Source organism: Protopterus annectens, chromosome 8.part0, assembly GCF_019279795.1.
Source record: "Protopterus annectens isolate FY-2018-M chromosome 8.part0, PAN1.0, whole genome shotgun sequence".
NCBI classification, from domain to species: Eukaryota; Metazoa; Chordata; order Ceratodontiformes; family Protopteridae; genus Protopterus; species Protopterus annectens.
The window spans coordinates 284058594-284075051 of record NC_056741.1 but is presented as its reverse complement, the minus strand read 5'-3'; the positions used below and the strand labels follow the sequence as shown (position 1 = coordinate 284075051).

The 16458-nt window shown below is 38.6% G+C and overlaps 1 protein-coding gene across 1 annotated transcript in view; it reads right to left on the bottom strand.

Annotated features, from left to right (window-relative positions):
- The window catches only part of RHBG (Rh family B glycoprotein), a 371751-nt gene that overhangs the window by 177839 nt on the left and 177454 nt on the right, over positions 1-16458 (bottom strand). Inside the window, exon 5 of the mRNA XM_044079784.1 lies at positions 6508-6674. Within this exon, the coding sequence (XP_043935719.1) occupies positions 6508-6674 (167 nt within the window). The remainder of the gene's footprint in view (positions 1-6507; positions 6675-16458) is intronic.

Genomic DNA, 16458 nt, shown 5'->3' with positions numbered 1-16458 from the left:
CAGTTAGAGATACAGAGGCATGGGAAAGTGCAGATCTGTTATCTTTTCTCAGCTCTGAGATGGGAGACAATACTATGGAAGTGTAATTGTTTTTCTTCTACTGATTTCCAGTGAATTATCCCATTAATATATTGCCACAAAGTCATACACACACACACACACACACACACACACACACACACACACACACACACACACACACACACACACACACACACACACACACACACACACACAATATGAACCTAATGGCATGCTGCAATCTGTTCAGTCTGTTAAGCTACTCACAAGCCTGTCCGCCTGTCCTAAGATTCAGAAGTGCATGTGTCAGTCTACTAGACAGACTGCCATTGGTGATAGCAGTGATTTGCTCCAAAAAGTTTATGTAATAGTGGACAAAGTGAAAAGGCTTTGGTCATTCTGAAAAGCCACTGTAGGGTGCTTTGTGTGACCTAAAAGGAGAATTAACACAAGGAAGGTCCCGTGGAAAGTTCTGGATAACCCAGAAACTATACACAGAAGTAAAGTACTCATGTTTTGTTTCAGAAGCTGTCTTTCCTGATTCCACTGACTAAAACGGAGCAGGAAAGTATCATTATTTCTGAAGAGGACTTGTCAGAGCAAATCCTAGAGAAGCTGAAAGAGACAAATGTGATTTGGTCACTATTGGATTAGCTGCTGTTAAAACACAGAAGTAGTTTTGGATTTTGCTACTTTTTACTTTAGAGTTAGGAAAAAAAACAAGACAGTAGGGTGATTAATCAATGAATAAGGCATTCTCGTTGATATGAAAGATGTTGTGTAGTTCTTTGTTCAGGCCTGAGAAGGACAGTTGTTACAAAAGGGTAAGCAAACTACCAGCCATTGATATAATAAGATTTTTTTTGTTTTTTTGTTTTTTTTGCAGCACTGCTTCTTGATCATGTATAAGTAAGATATTAATTACTTTCAGTAGTAAACAGAGAAAACTAAAATCTATAAATAATATAAAACAAACCTGCATGACATTTTAAGCTTAGCCAATTCTTACATTTGAGTATCAAACCCTGCACCCCATGTCCATAAGATAAGTACCTTTATTATGCCAAACACCAACCCTCAATTATTAATAAATCATAATACTAAGACCAAACAAATAACATAATAAATACAATGGATACAATAAATAGCACAGAATTCCTACTAGTGTGAATGAAAGACAGTGATATAGGAAGTGGTATAAGAATAACTAGACAAGGTACATCTTATGAAAAGTGACAAAACAAAAAGCAGGAATGTCTCGAAACATATAATGGCAGTACAACCATATTGATAGTTAAGCAATTTCTAATCTTGACCACCAGAGGGCAGCAACACATCAAAAATGTCATCTTGCTAGACATTTGTAGTATAAAATTACTGCTGAATAATATATCAAAACTACACTGTGCTAATTTAATAAATAACACATGCACGCAAAGGAATGAATGAACTTGCATAGACACACACGTGCACCATACGTCTCAATTGCTCAATGCAAGAAATAATGGGGGGACAAAGGCCCAAAAACAGGGACATATTTTGAATATGGTTCCTATAAACTTAGAAATTTGCTGGAATGAGAGATTTTGTATTAGTATGCATTTTCTAAAGGATATGAAATCTGAAACTCAAATGTCTGTCAAAAGTTACTATTATTTAGGGATTTCAATTCTCAATCATTTGCCATAAAACTCCATAGGTTCATACTAGACTAACTGCCCTTGTGGGGCATTTTGAGTCTAGCCAATTATCCCAAGTGAGAATCAAACCCTGCACCTTGTGTCTGTAAGGTAATCACCTTAACCATTAAGCCAACCTTTCCAAATTTTATGACAACAGATATGAGGCAAAACTCTTTACATTCTGTGAAACTCTGGACAGTTGAGAGATATGCATACATACACACACACACACACACACACACACACACACACACACACACACACACACACACACGCACACACGCACACACACACACACACACACACACACACACACACACACACACACACACACACACACACACACACAATATAGGAGAGCCAGTCAGCCAGCAAGATGAACCTAGAAAAATGCAGTACAGTATAGACAGGATGTGCTAACATTTGTTAGTCAGAAATTATTCTGCGCTCTTGAAGCTCTTGTTGGCCAGAATGTGTTAAACGGTGGTTGAATAACTAAATGAAGCAGGATTTAAAGGATTTTAGTTTGAGAAAAAAGCTGCATTATATTCATGGTTCACTAAAAATGACTGTGCATTCAAACAAACGAAACAATTTAATTTAAAAATTTAAAAATCCACAATATCAAAGGTTTTGCTTTTTATTATTCAGAAAGGAACCTCACAATGCTATACCTCAAACATACCCTTCTTTTAAATGAGAACCCCTCATTTTACAGAAAATAAATCTCTGACGTTTGAACTGAACATGCTTTTCTTAGAAGAATGCCTTTTTTAACAGCAATTAATGAATTGAACTGAAGAGGTGTACAAAGTCATTCATTAACAATACTACAGTGACTATTATCAACGATATTTATTCATGAAACCAAAAGCAGGTTCTGTAGTGGACATTTTGGGTTGAAAATGAAAAGATCAGTCGGTTATGGCTGATAAATTAGTCACACCCTTATAAGCATGTTTTCATTATTTTCCCTCAGAATTGCAATACAAAATGACACTTCCTTATGAGTGTTACAAAAGTTCTAACATCCATTGTGAAGGTGAACTTGTAACAGAAATTAAAAACTCCCTTTTTTGGCTGCAAAATATATTTTGCTCTAGGTCCAAAAAGGATACAGTACTTCCATGAAGTAATATGAGAAAATTACTTTGCAGAAAATAGTGCATGCGTCAGAAGTTATGATACTGAGGTAGCCAAGTTACGTACATACCATTGCTTTGTGAACTTTCAAAATGTTACCCAAGAATTTACATTATGCACATTGTCTCAATTTACAATATACCTGCGGTGGTGGTGCTGCGGTAGCATTGTCGCCTCACAGTAAGATGCTGTCCGGTTCGATTCTCAGCTTGAGCATCTTCTGCGTTGAGTCATGCGTGAATGGGTGTACCTTCGTTGAAGGTTGTGCGTCAGGGCTGGTAACTCGGCACGTAAAAATCAACTACCAATCATTAGTGGATCGGAGTTCTGCTGTGGCGACCCCTAACCGGGAAAAGACACAACAACATTGTATCACCCAGGAAATATAGACGTTCTTAGCAGCTGCTTTGTTAGAGTAAATCTGGATGAGAATTATTCAGATAAAACATCAAACTAATTAGCCCATGATTCATGTAATATCTTCCAAAGGGATGTCTGACTGTAAATTTAGGGAATTTGTTTTTAAGAAATGGCTAGTGAGGACATTTGTTGACCTGCATATAGAAAAGACACACTGAACAATGAATAAACTGAAATACTTTCAGCACTTATCCTAGCATGCAGCAAACTGCAGAAGAGTTACTGTGGCTCCTAGTTGAAGAAGATTACATCACTGCAGCTCTCAGGAGCAAGGGTGGGTTTGGTGATAGTGCCACAGCACAATGGTCAGGTTGCAGCAAAGGGCAACTGTTTCCATTCTCTGGCAAAAGTTTGTCGTGAATATTTTTCTTTATTTCAGGGAGAGGATGGATGGCTAGTGTGGTGCAGCAGTAAGTGTTTTCACCTCCCAGCAAGAGGTTCTCTGGTTTGATCCTCATCTGGGGTGCCTTCTGTGCGGAGTCTGCACGTCCTCCATATAGCTGTGTGGGTTTCCTCTCAAAGACATGCTGTAGGTGGATTGGACACTCTAAATTGGCCCTAGGTGTAAGTGTGTGTGTGCCTTCTGTGGAAGTTTGGGTGCCAGGCTGGCAACTCGACACTGTTAAATCTCCACTGCCAATCATGAGCAGACAGGTGATCTGCTGTGGCAACCCCTGACCAGGAAAGGCCAGAAGAAGATTTCAGGGAGAGGATGTTGGTAGATTGGTTGCTATCCAAGACTCATGCTGGAAAACACAGCCAGTACCATGAATGTGGCAGTCCTAGTGAAACCAGGCAGAGACACTGATTTATATTCCAAAAAAAAATTGGAATTATGTTTTCATGAGATGAAATCTAGGAATTAAACATGTGAACTCCATTTTTTTTTTGTGTGATTTCATTAGAATTTTCTACGGCTTACACACACACACGCACACACACACACACATATATATATATATATATATATATATATATATATATATATATATATATATATATATATATATATATATATATATATATACACACACACACACACACACACACACACACACACACACACACACACATATAGATATACATACACATACGTGTGGGAATGGTCACCTTTTGGAGGAAGTATGTAGCATATCAATCCAGAAATATGCTTTCAGTCAAGACTTCTCAGCAGTTTTCAAGATATGTGTATTTCAATTCATATATATATATATATATATATATATATATATATATATATATAAAACTATCACTTTATCTAATCACATGTGGATAAAAAATGATCAAATTACAGTTGATCTAATGATATTCTCCAATACATTTTACCAGTTATAACACTGATTGATAATATGGAAAGTTGATGATTTATGATCAATGGCATTAGTGTCCGCATATATTTTTAAGTAATATAGTGCGTGGAGTACCCCAATTATGCTCCAAAGTCAGAAAAAATAAACCTGTTATAAGCTACTGTAGCATGGGATCTGACCATAACAGCACTTTCAAAGGTGTGTAACAAATGTTACACACTCCCTAATCATTGTTACAGTTGGGTATCAGGGAAAGGATGTTTCTTCACACTCTGTGGTCCATGAATAACTCTCCTCATGCATATGAAAATTTTACAGATGTCAGTCTGTAAGTAACTTATTTAAATTAGGACAGTATTACAAAACTGTCCTGATTTTTTTCCCTTGCTTGATGTCTATGGGACAGCTGTTGCTAAGTGCTTTACTGACTTTCAAAGTGGTAAAACACACCATTTTTTTCTGTAACTAGTAGCATATGGAGGAGATAAAACCACATGCACTACACATTGTTATGATGGTGTCTCACCAATCATAACCTGTTATTATGTGTTCTCAACAGGGATGCCAAGATTCGCCTCCTGAGCTTCACTCTCAAGGTGAATTTCTTGGTATCCTCTGGAGCTCTGAAGAAGCTGAGAAGGAAATAAACTGAATGAAAGTGCTTAGCTTTTCATCCTGGTGCAGCGTCTCATCATTGCTTGCTATTTTGGCATTTTGCGTTCTGCCTGGTCTTCCAACAGTTTTATGTTTTTTTTAGGTTGTGTTAGATAAAGTGTGTTTGGATCAGGTGTGTTTAGATAAGATGAGTTTAGATGAAATGACATAGATTCATAGAGACAGACAGGTAGTTAGGTAGATAGATAGATAGATAGATAGATAGATAGATAGATAGATAGATAGATCAAGTCTTGGTTTATGCAGCTTGTGATACATTTCTGTTACTTGTAGAAATGTGGGAATGTTATTCAGATACATATGTTGACAAAGCATTTTGCAGTACATTTTCTTCTATGTCTGACCTTTTACACAAATGTAAGAGATATATTGCTGTGTATTCCATATTGGCAATGTTATGCCAGTGCAGAGTTGTTTCCCTATGATACATTCATAGTCTGTGTAAAACTGGATTCAATCTTCCTGTATTATTAGCACTAATTATTGTTAATGTTCATATTCTATTTGTTCTGAAATTGTTATATAACCTAACTGCTTCTTAAAAATCTTTGCTAAACCTTATCACTAAATTGTTTTCCAGTTTGTATAATTGCTTGCTCTCTCGTTCTACTGAATTGTAATTAATAAAATCTAGAGGACTGGCTAAGTGTTTTTAGTTTTAGGTTAGATTCTGCCATTTTGTTTTTATATGTTAATAAACAATAATCCTTTTTAACTCCTGAGAAGTGATCAGTAAACGTCCATTTCCTTACAATCTACATATTAAGGTTTAACACAAAGCCTTGTTTAGCTTATCTGTTATAGTTGTACTGGTAACTCATTAGTGATATACTGACAAGGCTTTCAGTGCACAATTTATACTTTTTTCAGTTGTTGACTGATGAAAATAACTTATTATATATAATAGCACGTATATTATAATGCAACTATCTATGTGAAAAATGTTTGTTCCAAAACCTGTGCTTTAAATAAAGATATAAGTAAATGAAACAGAACATCTGTAGACATGGTACATGCATATATGAAAGGCATGCATACATTTCATTAATATGCATACTATAGTTGCATGGATTTGTAATAGATTATTATGTAAAACTGTCAGAAACTGGTTATTTTTTTAGCAGAATTAACTTGTATCAGCAGAATGTACTCAGTGTACAAGATGTTAATCATGACACTAAGAAAGACAAGACAGCATTCTCCTATTAATGTCTTGAGTGATGACTCCCTCAGTCCATGCATTTTGAGTAACATACCATGTCTAGCTTGCCCTCGTGGTTCACCAGTGCCGATATAGCGTATGCAGCAAGGGTGCAGGCTGCCAGGGAGTAGTACGTATTCATAACTGTCCTATGCTGGTCATCTCCATGGGTAGTAACGGCTGAGTTAAAGCTGGGCCAGAACATCCACAAATAGACGGTTCCTAAAAAGTGGACAAATGTACAGGCTGAAAATGCAGTAATTTCTGACTAGCATCAACATATGCAAAAGAAATAAAAAAAAATCTTTCAACAAACCCATTGTTAATTACATTTCCACACTTCCAGTTATAATTGGCTTGAAAACAAACTTCCAGTTACAATGTGCTTGAAAAAGTGAGTATTTGCTCTTGTAGCATCGTCTAACATAGGAACATAGGAATAATCCTGGGTAACTGATCACGAGATCATAAGATGCATTGCCAGATACACTTTTTAAGAAGTTAAATTTAAAAGTCCTTCTCACCCTTGTCAACCACTTAATATTGCTAATTTATTCATTTTTTATCAAGTATTGTATCAGTTATGCTTATAATGGGAGACATGATAAATAAGGCCACCGATACTACACGGAAACTGCTGGAACTTTATTCTGTTGTACTGTTCCCTCAATAAAGACTCTATGGCCCTAATCCAGTGAAAAACATTATTTTATTTACCAGATGTGAAAAGAAATCATAATTTAAAAATATGTCTGTTGATGAACAATAACAACTACATGGGTTTCACATAAATGGAACTCAAGAATCATTTTCTGTCCTTGCTTTTTTTCTTATTTGGAAGTGATTGTATTGGAGAGTAAAATTAGTTACAGGGAGCAAAATCAGTTAAAGACTGAAAAAACCTCAGAACTGGTATAAAGAGACAAGGTAATGCATTACACAAAGCTATTGAAAGGCTTGTCTCCACAAAAATAAAGGGGTTAAAAAAGGTCACTTTTGTTATTTAAAATGATGGCAACTTAAAAACATGTAATTACATCATGCAGCCACACCACTGCTGCTTCTTTCAAAATTGTACATAACTGTGCATAATACTAGCCCCTACCTCTGTATTATTTATTACTAGTCCTACCTCTGATTTATTTATTAAAAAACAAAAAGGCCTACATACTTTTATCCTATCAGTCAAATAGCTATCATAATTCAACACCTCCATTGTTAGGTATTTATTGCAGATGCAACTAACTTGTCTTGGTAATAGGTTCATAGGTTCATAGGTAGGTACTAGGCTATCGGCCCAAGGGCCTACATAAGCCTAGCCAGCAAGGTTCCATAGCTTACACCACCCAAGTAAGTTATTTTCCTGTGCCACTGTCCAGCAGAGACACAGAAGTGATCCCTGGGGTGTATTTCCTATTTCCCTTCCACTCATCAAGATTTTTCTTGAAGAGTGCTAATGAAGAACTTTGCTTGACATAGACGGGTAGCTTGTTCCAGAGTATAGCAAGTCTCCAGGACAGGAATCTATCCCTCCAGCATGTCCTGTGTATTGTGGTGACAAGGTTTAGGTCCCTAGAGCATGTAGCCCAGAGGGATTGGGATTTCTTTAGGTGTAGCATGTCCAACAGCTCTGGGTTTGACATAGCTTTATATGTTAGGCAGAGATCACCTTGGAGTAGGCAATATGCTACGGAGTAAAGCTGGAGTTTTCTGAGGTGGTCAGTGTAGGGCAATTATTTGAGGCCAGTAATCCTCTTTGTGAGGTACTTCTGTGGCCTTTCCAGCTGCTGCACATGTCTTGTGAGGTATATTCCAAAAGGGGCGTTGTACTCTATAATGGGTCTAATGAGTGTCGAGTAGAGAGGAACAATGACCTCTTTTTTCCTGGATGAGAACACTTTTATGATGAGGTGTGCCACGTAGAAGGACTTCCTGACTACTGTGGCGATGTGACTATCAAAGGAGAGACTACTGTCCACCTGGGTCCCAAGGTCTCTTATAACACATTCGGTGTTAAGTAGATTGCTGCCTATGTGGTAGTTCATGGGTACAGAGTTTTTACCAAAAGGGCTGACACTGCACTTTTTGGCATTGAGCTTGAGGCCATGGCTCTGACACCGGGCATCTGTCTCAGTAGGCCCTTCTGTAGGATGTCCACATCATTTGGGGACTTGACTATGGCTCCTAGTTTGCAGTCATCTGCAAACTTCATTAGTTAGAGGCCTTCTGTGTTAGCCTGTACTTCAGAGATGTAGATACCAAACAGGAGAGGTCCCAGGATGGAACCCTGTGGTACTCCACTTGTCACTGCTTTGAGGTCAGATTTGGAGTCTGCAACTTTTACAGTGTGGGTTCTGTCAGTGAGCCAGTTGGCAACCCATCTTGTGACGTATGGCTTTATACCTAGTTTAGTGAGTTTAGATATAATTCCAGAATGGGGGATAGTGTCGAAAGCCTTGGGGAGGTCAAGATAGGCTGTGTGAAGCACCTTACCCTCATCCACGGCTTTGGTGACTGATTCAAAGAAGTCGATCAGGTTCAGGAGGCATAATCTGCCTTTCACAAATCCGAACTGGGTGAGATCCAAAGTTTGGAGGTTACCAATGTCTTTGTTTATGAGTTCCATGATGATACGTTCCATGGCCTTGCAGACCAGGCTCATCAGGCTAATAGGTCGATAGTTCCTGGGATCAGTGGTGGCTTCCCCTTTGTGGAGTGGGATAACTGTTGCTGTGCACCATTCAGTGGGCACAAAACCTGATGTGAGGCTATTATTGAACATGGTGCTTAAGTTCATTCTGAAGTTCGTGTAAAACGCAGCCTGGGATGTTGTCTGGTCCCATGGATGCTGTGTTTTTGGCTTTAGAGAGTGCAGCTTTTACCTGCTTAGTTGTGATTACAGGGACTCTGCATTCTTCCTGTGTAGATATGGGCCCTTTAGGGGGTGAGAGGGGGGTAAAGTTAACACTGAACCTATCTGCCAGGATGTTGGCAATATCAGTTGGTTCTGTAATTTTCTTGCCTTTGTGCTGTAACTCAGAGCAGATCTGGGTGTTGCCATCTAGATTCTTGACATAGCTATAGAATGCTTTGTGGTTGTCCTTGGATTTAATGGCGATTTTGTTTTCGTAGCTAGCTTTGGAGGAGCTTATAAAGGATCTCAGCTTCTTACTGAGGCTGACCAAGGAGCTCCTCCACTCATGGGATTTTACTCTCTTTTGCAACAGTTTCTTCCTTCTGTTGTACAGTTTGTTTATGGCAGGGGACCACCAGATTGGCTTCCTTTTTTTGGAGGACAGCGTCTTGGTTCTGTTTGGGATAGCACGATCCATGCACTCATGTAAGTGCTTATAGAGTGCATTTGTGTAGGATTCAGCAATTGTAACTGTATTGTCCATCTCTTAAATATTCATTATTGGTTCATAGGTTCATAGGTACGTACTAGGCTATCTGCCCGAGGGCATTTATAAGCCTAGCCAGAGTGTGTCGGCTTTTGCCAGCCCATTGGTTAATTAATTGATCCTCTGTCAAGAAGGGCCAATGAGATGATCCCAGGGGTGTATTTTCTGTTACCCATCCACTCATCAAGGTTTCTCTTGAAGAGTGTTAGTGAGGGGCTCTGCCTGATGTAATTTGGAATTTTGTTCCAAAGCATGGGGAGTCTCTGTGACAGGAATCTATCCCTCCAGCATGTTCTATTTATTGTTATGGCAAGGTTTAGCTCACTAGAGCATATGGCTTGCAGTGACTTGGATTTCTTTAGGTGGAGCATGTCCATCAATTCTGAGTTGGACATGGCTTTGTAAGTCAGGCGTAGATCACCTCTGAGTAAGCGATATGCCACTGAGTACAGCCAGATTTTTTTCAGTCGGGCTGCATAGGACATATGTTTGAGACCAGTAGTCCTCTTGGTGAGGTACGTTTGTGGTCTTTCCAGCTGTTGGAAGTGTCTTGTGAGGTACATCCCAAATGGGGCATTGTACTCTATGATGTGTCTAATGAGTGACGAGTAGAGGGGCACTATAACCTCTTTATTTCTAGATGTGAACCCTTTAGTAATTAAATGGGCCACATAGAAGGATTTCCTAACTACTTTGGCAATATAATTGTCAAAGGAGAGATTACTATCTACCTGGGTCCCTAGATCTCTTATTACCTCTTCTGTATTAAGGTGGCTGCCACCTATGTGGTAATTCGTGGGTGTTTTGTTTTTCCCAAACAGGATGACTATGCATTTTTTGGCACTTAGCTTGAGGCCATGACTTTGACACCAGGTGTCCGTCTCAGTAAGGCCCTTTTGGAGGATGTCCGTGTCAGCCGGAGAGTCAATTATGGCTCCCAGTTTGCAGTCATCAGCGAACTTGGTTAGCCATAGTCCTCCTGTGTTTGCCTGTACCTCTGAGAAGTATATGCTGAACAGTAGGGGTCCCAGGACTGAGCCTTGCCAGATACCACTTGTGACTACTTTAGAGTCGGAGCTGGAGCCTGCTACTCTTACCTTATGAGTTCTGTCTATAAGACAGTTGACAACCCATCTCGTAGCATAGGGGTTTACGTTCAGGCTGGTGAGTTTTTCTGTAATACCTGAGTGGGGAATGGTGTCGAAAGCCTTGGCGAGGTCAAGGTAGGCTGTGTGAACCACCTTTCCCTCCTCTATGGCCTTGGTGACTGTCTCGAAGAAGTCCACCAGGTTTAATAGGCATGATCTGCCCTTAACAAAGCCGAGCTGGGTCGGGTCAAGTGTTTGGAGGTTCCCAATGTCTTTGTTAATGAGTTCCATGGTGATGCACTCCATAGCCTTGCAGACCAGACTAGTCAGGCTTATGGGGCGATAGTTATCAGGGTCACTTGCTGTTTCTTAATAAACAGACGCATTTTATTCCTCAGTCACTAAATTTCCATGACGTTTTAGATGAAAAGCATAGCCTAACCTCCCTCTTTATTATTAGATGATAGCTTTAACACATATTATCCTTTTGGGGTAATTTGCATATTTCTCATAGTGCATCAGTCACAACTGTTTTACATGCTACTTTCTAGCTTTACAAACATGTTTATGTTTGTTAGCTTTTTTTCCAAGTTGTTATTCTGTGTATACTTTGCACTCACTGTTTTAGCTTGTCAAATGGGATTTTCTATAGTCACCCTATTGCTTATAGTTATCTGTTAGACAACCATATATTTACAATAGTCAGACATTTCTTCTAAGCTGCATTGAAGGTGTCTTTGAAGACAGTAATTTGTATATCTGGAGATGTGCTTTGATGGCTTGAATAAATGTGATGGACTTCTTATGAGATTTTGATAGCATCTTTCTTGTGTTTGTCTTTGTGTGTTCAATTTGTTTTTGGGGCAGAATCTGTGTTTTCTGACCAAAGGTTGGTGTAGGTACTTCTGAGGGTTATTTCTACAGAGGAGTCACTTGGGCACTTCTGAGAGTTCGTTCTATAGTTGAGTAGTGTGGGTTTGGTTCTGAGTTTGCTGTTTGGAAGCAGTAATCTGCATCTAATAAGGACACTCTTGGATTCACCACATTTCCAAAGCTCTGTTGCACTGCATTACCAGCGCAGCACTGCTTCCAAAGGGTTATTACAAGTGGCATGTTTCCTCCCTGCTGGGAGGCTTATAATACCCCATTCCCTGAAGGCTACTTCAAAAATCATTATTAAGTCATGGGAAAATAAAGGTTTAATCTGCTGGACAGTTTGTTTTAAAGTCAGTACAATCTTTAGATAAACTCACAGAGAAATATTTTGACCAGAAAAGGTAGCTACAACTATGACAAACTTTCTAGAATTTTCTAATTCAATATGCTTTCAGCTTTTCAAAACTTAACCTCACTATTAGCTAAATAACATGTAAAAACCTGTCAGGCTATAAGTTACTTATCCATGTTATATTGTATGTCACCAGATGTACGACAACAACTACGAAATCTTAGTGAACTGTGGCATATATACACAATAAATCAAATAAATCAGATATTAATTGTTCTGCACTTCAATTCTATGTCTGCAATACAGAGTTTATTTTAGTGTAAATCTGTGAGTTTTATGTAATGTAATATACAAACTTTCTAAACCAAACTTGATTTTGAGCTTGTTATAGGACTGTGTGTTCATATATTTTATGAATGTCCAGCTGCTGTTAACTGCTGGGATTCTACCAAAGAAATAGATCAGCCACTGTAAAAGCTACATTTAGACTAGCTAAGCATTCATTAATTCATTCATTTTTGGATTTCCGACTTAATTCACTTCAGGGTGATGGGTGAAGCCTGTCCTTGTACTCAGTAGACACAAGGCAGAGAAATTGCTCTTGGGAAGGTTGTCAGCCCATCCTGAGATGCACACACACACACACACACACACACACACACACACACACACACACACACACACACACACACACACACACACACACACACACACACACACACACACACACACACACACACACTGGAAACTGAGGACTGCCCATTCACCATTTCCCATGTCTCTGACATGTAAGAGGCAATCAGTGCACCTTGAATAAACCAACATGAATACAAACAGGATGTACAGATTCCACACAGAAGACATGCCAGCCAGGCTCTAAAATGGATAACTGAGTGTTGTGGGACGGCAGTCCTAACCACTGTGCTATCTAGTAACTGAGCAATTTATTCTACTTACTGTTCTGGTATCAAGACGTGTCCTCAGTGGCCTAATAGATAAGGCACTGGCTGGCCTCCTAAACCAGGGATTGTGAATTTGTGTCTCATCTGGGGTGATATAAAGGCTTGTCAATCTGGTGGTATGATTCTCACTTATTGTGCAAGAAGTCAAAAGACAAAAGCCAAGAAATTCCCACAAGTTACAGTAAACTCAGTCAGAAATAAAATAGTAAAAGAAATATACATTTCTTTTAATAAACATAAAAAAAGAAAGAAAATAATAAATACTAACAGTAAAATACTAAGAGTAGACTGGCTAAACAAAAAAGGAGGTGGTGTAGCTATAATATTTAAACAGCATCTAAACATCCAGATCTTAAAATCATCAGCTCCACAAATAGGCAATGAAGAAATAATATATACCAACCTCACAATTAACCAAAACAAAACCATCAACATATTTGGATGGTACTTCCCACCTTGCCAAAACATCCCTCCCCTAGAAAACCTCCTCAGCTCATCTACCCACCATCTCCCCCAAGAAACTATCATCTTAGGTGATTTTAATATTGAAAACAATGGCTAACAAACTAAAAAAAACAAAAAAGTACACAAAAAATGAAGAAACTAAAAACTTTTAGCTTAGAGTTTTTACCTTGCGAAGGCCAAGAGAGGTAACAAAGCACGTAAAGAAACAAAAAAAATCAGCACACAGTAACCGTTATGTCTCCACTCCACACACCTGGTTTTTTTTGAACTCTCACTTCCTCAGAGTTCAAAAGAATGATCCTCTTCCTAACAAGAATACTTAATACTTTTATAATTTGAATGGTGAAACTCTTAAAGATTCTTAATTTAACTTATTCCATCATGATTATTGATTACATTACCTCAACAAACAACTTCATGTGTTTTTTTTTTTTTTAAATAGTTAAAACAAACACATTCCATTTATTTACCTTATGAATATACTTTTTTGTACTGGAGTTGTAAATAAGGATATTAAGTGGTGGACAAATAAGTGAAGCTCAGTTGGGGTAATGTATACCTAGGAGTTAAAATATTAAAAATATTAAAAAGGGATTTTGGCAACAAAAATGTTGATGATTATTATTTAAAGCATTTAAATTTTAGTGAAAAAAATATTGGTATATGCTTAGATGTGGAGCAGATGATTGACTGTTTGGGTATATGTATTTTGTAATTGTTTTTAATTTTTACAACAAAAAAAATGTTGGCATTATGTTAAGCATTTTTAAAAAATGGTGAAATGGTAATTTATACACTAGATGATGGAAAATTGATTTGACTGTTTGGGTATATTATTTTGTATGTATGATTTTGTAATCATGATGGAATAAGTGTAATTAAGAATCTTTATTGTATTAAGAGTTTCAATTATCTAATGTGCATCTGAGAAAGTAGTTCAAAGTTCAAGCAGGTGTGTGAGGTGGGATAATAATGTTGTTGCTATTTTGTTTTGGATTTACGTGCTTGCTGCTTTGTTACCTTCTCTCAAATAAAGCTGTTAAAAAAAAAAAGAGCCCGTGTTTCTTCCTTTTAATATTGACTGGCAATCCTGTTCTGGCAACAATCCAACCCATCATGTACACCTTCATGACTTCACTCAACTACTCCAGTCACCAACCAGGATAAATAAAAACTCCAACAAGCACACTACCCTGGATTGGATACTAGTCAGTAAGAGCCCCCAGTCATATATAACAGGCTGCTTATCAGATAGCCTCATTGATCACTCCCCAACATTCCTACTCAAAAAAATACCTATACCAAGCTAAACCTGTCATCTACTGTCAAATACGTATAAAACTAAACTTTAACCCACTCACATTCATCTCATCCCTCAAAGAATGTAACTGGCATCCTCTAAAGTACCTCAGTCTAGATGATGCAGTTGAATTTTTTAATACTACCTTCCTGAACATCCTTAACCCCATAAGATTCTCCAGAACCAAAGCACACCCCTCCCCATGGCTACAGAAAAACACTAAGTCAGAAATGAAAAACAGGGATAAAGCCTGGGAGCACTGGTGCAAAACCAAAACCCCCTCAGCTAGACAGAAATTCCTAGAACTATGCAATAGAGTCAAAAAGCTAATAAAACAGGACAAATCCCAATGCTACCAGTCTGCCCTAGACTCCTCACAACATAGCCCCAAACAATTCTGGTCCTCCATAAACTCCATCCTCCACCCAGGTAAAGTCAGTACGCCTCCTCCTAACATCCCTCACTCTTCAGAAAATATTTCTACCTCATTCAACACACTCTTCACCCAAACCATACTATCACTAGCTAAACAACACAACCCCCCTCCCCTCCAACCCACACCTTCAACTAGTAATCTCCCCACTGCCTTCTCTTTTTCTCCTGTACCTACCTCCAACATAAAAAAACTCTTAACTAAACTTAAACCCACCAAATTAGCAGCAGACAGCCTCCCAAGTGAATACCTACAAATCGCAGCTGATGCTCTGGCCTACCAGTATCCATCTTGATTAACCGATCTCTGTCAGAAAGTTACGTTCCCACACTGTGGAAAGTATCACATATAATTCCCCTCCACAAAGGCGGACCCTCCACAGAACTATCCAATTACCGACTCTCCAAAATACTAGAGAGATGCATACACTCTCAGGTCTCAGACTACCTCCTTACTAACAACCTCCTTTCCAGTACTCAGCATGGTTTCTGACCAAACTATAGCACCACCACTGCCTTACTCTCCTTTACTAACACTATCCTTCAGCATAAAAACAATGGCTATCTCTCCTCTGCTACTTTCCTAGACCTATCTAAAGCATTTGACATGGTCCCACACAAACAACTTATCTCTGTCCTCAATAACCTATCCTTCTCACAATCGGTCACCAACTGGTTTCAGAGTTACCTATATGACCGCCAACAATCCGTTGTATGGCAGAATGACATATCTCCCAAACTACCTGTCTCCATAGGGGTTCCCCAAGAATCCATCCTTGGACCCCTACTCTTCTCTGTTTACACCAGTAATCTAGCCTCTGCCACCAAACATGGCACACTCATACAAAACGCAGATGACTCGACCATCATCTGCTCAGCCCAGTCCCTACCAAAACTGCAAAAAGTCACACAGGAAGCCTTTTCCTCTGTTGAAACATGGGTATCCGATGCCCGATTATTACTCAACCCAAACAAAACTAAACTACTCAGCTTCCAACCCACCAAACATACCCAAAACAACTCTCACTTTAACATCACGGCAAAAGACAACACCACTATATACCCAACTGAACACACCAAATTGCTAGGAGTGGAAATAGACAATAAACTAAAATTTGACATTCACATAT